Source organism: Ipomoea nil, unplaced genomic scaffold (genome assembly GCF_001879475.1).
Source record: "Ipomoea nil cultivar Tokyo-kokei standard unplaced genomic scaffold, Asagao_1.1 scaffold2647, whole genome shotgun sequence".
Taxonomy (NCBI): Eukaryota; Viridiplantae; Streptophyta; class Magnoliopsida; order Solanales; family Convolvulaceae; genus Ipomoea; species Ipomoea nil.
In genome coordinates, this window is record NW_017619075.1 from 4030778 (window position 1) to 4037874 (window position 7097).

Consider the following 7097-nt stretch of genomic DNA (forward strand, 5'->3'; position numbering starts at 1 on the left):
AAAAACTAGTACTGTAATACAATTCCTATTGTAATCTATCTATCTATCTATACATCTATAATATATATAAAAACAAAAACAACACATATACATTTTGGGTTAATATTTCCCAAACCCTCCTAATAATAAATAATAATTTTTTTATCGCGCCGCTGGCCGCGGCTAGAAAGTCCGGAATCGGCCTCCTCCGCGACTGCTTATTAATTTTTTTTTAATTTTTTTATAGGTTGTAAAGTATCAAAAGTTCGGCAAGGCATAACTTTTGACTCGGTTGTCCGTTTTGGACAAATGTTTTTTTAAAATCGCGTATTTTTTCAAGATCTATCCACCGCAAACTGCCGTAGGCGGTTTGGCCCACTAATTTCTAAAAAATGATTTATTAAATAGTTTCTAAGAAAAAATTATGAGAACCTTATGTTTTATTAATGAATTTTTAAAATTCTTAATTAAAAAATGTCATGTGTATTATTTAATAATCTCTCTTTATAATTGGTTAAATTATTTAATTATGGGAAATTAGGGAATAATTAATGATGGTAATAGAAATCCTAGAAGAATATATAATTGAAAAATATTTAATTATTGTTATATTATTATTGTGACTCACGGAATACAGTTCAAGAATATTTAATTATGGTTATATTATTATTGTGCCTCACGGCCATTATATACTAACAGAACTTGAAAAGAAACTAATAATAATAATAATATAAGTGGTAATAATAATATCTAAAAGTAATTAAGTGTTAATAATAATAGCAAGAATATTAACGTAAGAATTATAATATAGAATAAATCGTAATAATTAATAACTATAGTCTAGGATTAAATTTGGAATTTTCAGGAGATAAGCGACCTCTGGTGAAATTAACTCTTAAATAATTATATATCGATTTAAATATTCTTAATATATTACAACAATTCCATTACGTGCATCGCACGGGTGAAAATACTAATTTTTCTTTAAAAAAAAAACTCATGTTCAAAAATGTACATAATTTTATACTAGAATACACATAATTGTATACATGAATGTACATAATTATATAACAAAATATACATACTCTTTTTTAAAAGGTAATACACATAATCTAACATAATACATAATAAACATAAAGTTTTAACATAATACACATCAACTCTTAACATAATACACAAAAATTTCCTGATTCGGATGTACATAATTGTATAAAAAGAATGTACAGAATTGTATAAAAAATGTACATAATTGTATGAACAAATATACATAATCACAGCAACTTCCTACCGTGCCTCCCAAAACGACGTCGTTTTGGGAGGTGCGCGGCGCACAATGCTACGTGCGCCGTGGTGTAGGGTATAACGATTGGTCTTTGCAGGAGAGATTGGTTTTTGTCTGAATAGTGGGCCCCACTTAAAAAATCAAAACACTCGTCTGGTGCATGTGAGGCCCACAAGAAACGCCTATCCGGGTGCGTGAACTCCACACTACTGCTGAGAGCGTTAACCACCCGTCTTCCTTTTTTTAAAAATCATTTTAAAAAAAAAATTCCCTATCTCCTCTCCTACTTGACATCTAAAGATTTGTGCAAAATCTAAACTATTGAAGGGCATCCGGTGGTGGAAATTAGATTCTTTAGGCTAAAAATGTTGGGAAAGTATAATATAAAATAGGGATATTTGGTGGTGAAATTTAAATTCTTTGTGCTAAAAATATTTGAGAAATGTATAAAACATATATTACCTTGAAAAAAAAATTGCACAGTGATAAACCTTGATCTAAGAACAGTTGAGTCTCGAGTAAAAATTGCCGAGAATATATAGAGAGTTGTAATACCTTGTCGGGACAGTACTGCGCATTGCTGGATTCAGAGAGAAGGCGGCGCGTTGCTCCGGTGGGAGGAAGAAATGAAGAGACGAAAGTGAGAGCCGTCTGGAAGTGCGAAGTGGAAGCCGGCAGCCCCTCGGCGGCGTGAGTGTCATCATCGCTCTTTTTGCAGGGAAGCCATATATCCGCCTTGTGCTTGGAGATGCAAATTTTGAGAATACTATTCTGGAACACAGTGAGGAGCAGAAAAATAAACCCCAACAGCATCAACTCTGCAAATCGTATCCAATTCAATTCAGATCACAACTATATATAATATGAGGATGGAGTTTGTGCAATAGATTCACCTTCTTTAATTTTCTGTAAGGCTTCAAACAGAGGCTTCTGAAAATTTGTAAAGCGCAGCACCGAAACTGAAGTTGTAACACAAATGATCTGTAACGCAGTTCGGGCAAACAACCCTAATCTGCGAGGCACTTCTCAATTTGAGAACTTGCCTAAATCTACTAAAAGCTCAATATTTAAAGTACACTGTTTGGAACCTGAGATTACACAATAGAATGATCTTTCATACCAAACTATTGAAACCTAAACACATGTACTACTTTCTAGGGGAATTTAGTATCCTATTCTCAAAGACACTCGTACCTCACAAGATTAATGTTGAATGCTTGGGTTCTACAATAGTAACTACTCCTAACATATTCGTGAATAACAACGTTATTCCTAATCAAACTAGAACTAGAAAAACTTCAATAACAATTCCCTTTAGAACTAGTATTCTTCATTAGTTATTTCTTTTATGACTGATATTCCTTTATAGAACTGGAATTCTTTTTGCACAACTTTGACAAAACACTTTGAATGAACATTCTCCCCCTTTGTCAAATTTTTGGCAAAAACCTTGATTCCATAAAAAGCTTTTGACTTCTGACTCATCTCCCCCTTAATTGATTCCATGAAAAAAAAAACTTTGACTTTTGGCTCATCTCCCCCTTAATTGATTCCATGTATCTCTGTTATTGGTGAGTGCTATCGTTGAGTATGATTTGTTTAAAAAAAAAATTCCCAATTATATCAGCCTATCACAGCTAATTTCTCCTCTGATTTATTCTTCATCTGTTATTACCACCAATGCCTTTGATTTCATCACTTCTCCTCAATCGCGACATCCCGAAGGGAAATTGCACATCGGAAGAGCGCGACGCCAAAGCTGAGACAATCTGTCGAGAATTCTTTTAATTGGAGATGTATTCTGGCCATGCAAGCATGAATCCACTGAGATTCCATCAATCGGTCTCTACTGCCTTACGATCGCATCTAGATTTTCTGACCGGAATTTCGAATGTACTAATTATGCGCCATCATTAATTTCTGGCCCTTAATTGATTCCATGTATCTCTGTTATTGGTGAGTGCTATCGTTGAGTATGATTTGTTTAAAAAAAAATTCCCAATTATATCAGCCTATCACAGCTAATTTCTCCTCTGATTTATTCTTCATCTGTTATTACCACCAATGCCTTTGATTTCATCACTTCTCCTCAATCGCGACATCCCGAAGGGAAATTGCACATCGGAAGAGCGCGACGCCAAAGCTGAGACAATCTGTCGAGAATTCTTTTAATTGGAGATGTATTCTGGCCATGCAAGCATGAATCCACTGAGATTCCATCAATCGGTCTCTACTGCCTTACGATCGCATCTAGATTTTCTGACCGGAATTTCGAATGTACTAATTATGCGCCATCATTAATTTCTGGAAATAGCACAAAATCCGGTGAAAGTTCTTCAAAATGATCTCTAAAATATCCGATCTGATCTTCATGGGATAACCTAGACGAAACTGGAAAACGTCGGAAAACGCTCCGTTGACATAATCATCGCCGGAAAACGCTCCGTTGCCACCGCCATACCACCCTCGCCCTCCAGGGCTGTCTCGCACAAACAGGTTGGAGGTGGTTCGCGTTCGTCTTGAATATTTTGGTAGGGTTCCTGTGAAATCAGAACAGGGCTCATAATGATCGTTGCAGAGCCAACATCCTTTTCTTCATCTGGTTCTGTTTTTGTTTTGTGATTCTGCATAACAGTAGTCAGAGGTGTTGGAACATTTGTTTCAACAACTCTGGGACTTTCGTCATCATTAGTGGTTATTCTTGAAATTGTGTCATTAATAACCACATTCATGGATTCCATTGTACTGTCTGCACTGAAAGTCTTACTGTTTGATGAATAACTTGAATAGTCTAGGAATATTGCTTGGTCCCCTTTGATGTCATGAGAATTTATGTGTCCCATATGTTGGTGCCGTGATTGCTTGTTAGTTGTCTGTAAACCAGATAGGTCACCATCCCATGTATAGCATTTGTTTGCGGACCTTTTTCCCATCATGACACACTTGTGATTCTGATTAAACACAGTGCAATTGTCTTTAGAGAATTCTACTTTGAGTTCATCTTCACAAAGCTGACTTATGCTGATTAGATTTGTTTTTAGACTTTGTACTATGAGGACTTTTGGCAACCTAGGCAGCCAATGGACATTCAAGATGCCGCTTGCAATGATCTGGCCTTTTCCTCCATCTCCAAAGGTAATATGTCCTTCATTCTTATACTGAATGTTTTCTAGATTTTCTGGATTTCCAGTCATATGCCTTGAACACCCGCTGTCAAAATACCATATGTTTTGTTCTTTGCTAGTTTTTGAGGTGTAGGCAACATTCTGATCTTTTCTTACCCAGATTTTCTTGCTTTGTACTGACCAATCTCTGTTGATTTGTCTGTAATACAGATCCGGATTTTTGTCTTTTGAAGCAATATGCTTTTATGTGCCCCAGTCTGTGACAGTAATAGCATCTGATCCTCCTTCGGTGTTGGAAGTGATGTTGCGACACTTCAGGAATTTCAGAAGAATGACTTTCATTGGATGCTGGCTTTGGAGATCTAGGCCTCTCAGTTAGTTCCTTGATCTCTTGTAACAGTTTGGCCTCTCTGCCGTTCGACTCCATTAATTCATTCTGAGTACCTTTAAGGCGTTTTTCTCCTCTATCTTTTTCATCTTTTAGAAACTGATTTTCTTGCATGAGATCTAGATTTATTTTGATGATTTGTTCCCATTTGGCATGTATTTGAGTATATGCCTCTAGTAATTCTTGTATATCTTCTCCGTTGTTATTTTCATGATTTGCGGTGAATGCTACGAAATTGGTGTTGGTGTCTTCTTCACTGTCTGAGTCATCACTTAATGTTGTCATGTATGTCTTGTTCTTCCTTTTAAAGTATGTTGGACATTCTGACTGGATGTGTCCAAACCCTTTGCACTCATAGCACTGTATCCTTTCTGTGTTTGATAGTCCTTCTCTTGGAAACTCCATTAGGATCCTGCTAGTAACTTAAGCAGTTTGGCTCTGATACCAATTGAAAATTTGTAAAGCGCAGCACCGAAATTGAAGTTGTAACACAAATGATCTGTAACGCAGTTCGGGCAAACAACCCTAATCTGCGAGGCACTTCTCAATTTGAGAACTTGCCTAAATCCACTAAAAGCTCAATATTTAAAGTACATGTTTGGAACCTGAGATTACACAATAGAATGATCTTTCCTACCAAACTATTGAAACCTAAACACATGTACTACTTTCTAGGGGAATTTAGTATCCTATTCTCAAAGACACTCGTACCTCACAAGATTAATGTTGAATGCTTGGGTTCTACAATAAAGGGCAATCCCTATTTATAGTAACTACTCCTAACATATTCGTGAATAACAAAGTTATTCCTAATCAAACTAGAACTAGAAAAACTTCAATAACAATTCCCTTTAAAACTAGTATTCTTCATTAGCTATTTCTTTTATGACTGATATTCCTTTATAGAACTGGAATTCTTTTTGCACAACTTTGACAAAACACTTTGAATCAACAGCTTCTGTTTTTTCTTGAGCAAAAACTGTATAGCATTCCAGTCAAGAGATACACAACAATTCATTCAAGCATCATATCATATCAGTAGAATTAACAAATATATATATATATATATATATATATATATATATATATATATATATATATATATATATATATATATATAGAATTCGGATCAGGTGAGGACCTAATCTTAGGTGAGGACGTGAGGACTAATCTTGTGCATTTGTTTTTTTTATTTGGATGGTCCAGATTTGAGTTCTTGAGATGACATGGATTGATCTTTTTTGTTAAAGTGGGATAATAGTGTCTTTTTCTATTTTTTTTCAAGTGTGAACGCATGTATAATTCTTGGTCAAATTGGTTTCCTATTTTCTTGGATCATCACCGTTGTAATTTGGAGCCGCGATTTCTTCATCATTGATTGAGTGTTCGCCCATGCAAACTAATCAGTATTTTTTATTTTTTTCCGCTTGTTCTTTTGAGTATAATATTGTCTATATTTGGATTGTCGTGTATATGTATAAATGACTGGGTAGTACAATTGTGCATTCGTGTGTGTTGATTGTGCAACCTAGTGTTGTAAGTTGTGCACTATAGGCTAGGGAGTTGTGCATTATAGCACATAGTTCAATGCATCGTAGAACATTGGATGTTCACTGTATGATTTTTTGACGGGGTTTGAATGCACAACAATGAAGTTATTGATGCACAACACTCAGTATAGGAATGCACAACATTTTGTATAGGAATGCACATCTTTTAATAAGACTGATTTACCCTAGATTTATATATTTTAATATTTTAAAGGAATTTGTTTTCTTAATCCGTATGATTTGTTTCTTTTAATCTCAATCATACATCATTCTGATTTAATGGTCTAGATTAGTCCTCACGTCCTCACCTAAGATTAGGTCGATCCGGACCCTATATATATATATATATATATATACCTTTCCAAGATAATGAAGAATTCTTTCAAGAGCAAGAGAGATGGCAACGATGACGGTGCAGACGAGAGCAACAAACCAGGTGGGCGTCTGCTCCAAGTTGGTTACTTCTCCTTCTCCCCCTCCGGCCATGTATGTTGTTTCTTTTGGTTATATTTGTCAGTTTCAAAGAGCTACCATATATATGAATTGGGCGGTCACCGGATCCATTTACAAAGATCATGGTCAATAACTCATAATATATACTCACACGTACTCTTCAATGTATACGTAATGCATACACCCTACCTAACTTGTGTATACTTATTTCTGACTATATGTGATATGGTTAAGGATTAAATGGTAAACATAGGATTAGTTTATTCAAATTTACTCTATTATCGTCCCACACAAGGTTGCAAAAATAACTAGACCTTCCT

General features: G+C 35.3%; 1 protein-coding gene across 1 annotated transcript; it reads right to left on the bottom strand.

Annotated features, from left to right (window-relative positions):
* Positions 1 to 1532: 1532 nt before the first annotated feature.
* LOC109154446 (MLO-like protein 1) lies at positions 1533 to 6820 on the bottom strand. Its single transcript, XM_019302234.1, has 5 exons — positions 6682 to 6820; positions 5736 to 5753; positions 2155 to 2194; positions 1817 to 2079; positions 1533 to 1544 (listed from the first exon to the last, which is right to left on the bottom strand). The coding sequence occupies exons 1-5, from the start codon at positions 6808 to 6810 to the stop codon at positions 1533 to 1535; spliced, it is 462 nt and encodes a 153-aa protein (XP_019157779.1). The 5' UTR covers positions 6811 to 6820.
* Positions 6821 to 7097: the final 277 nt, after the last annotated feature.

Coding starts and splice junctions, on each gene's coding strand:
- LOC109154446 (XM_019302234.1), bottom strand. CDS start 6,810: ATGGCCGGAGGGGGAGAAGGAGAAGTAACCAACTTGGAGCAGACGCCC. Junction 2,080..2,154: donor CTTACAGAAAATTAAAGAAG/GTGAATCTATTG, acceptor TACGATTTGCAG/AGTTGATGCTGTTGGGGTTT.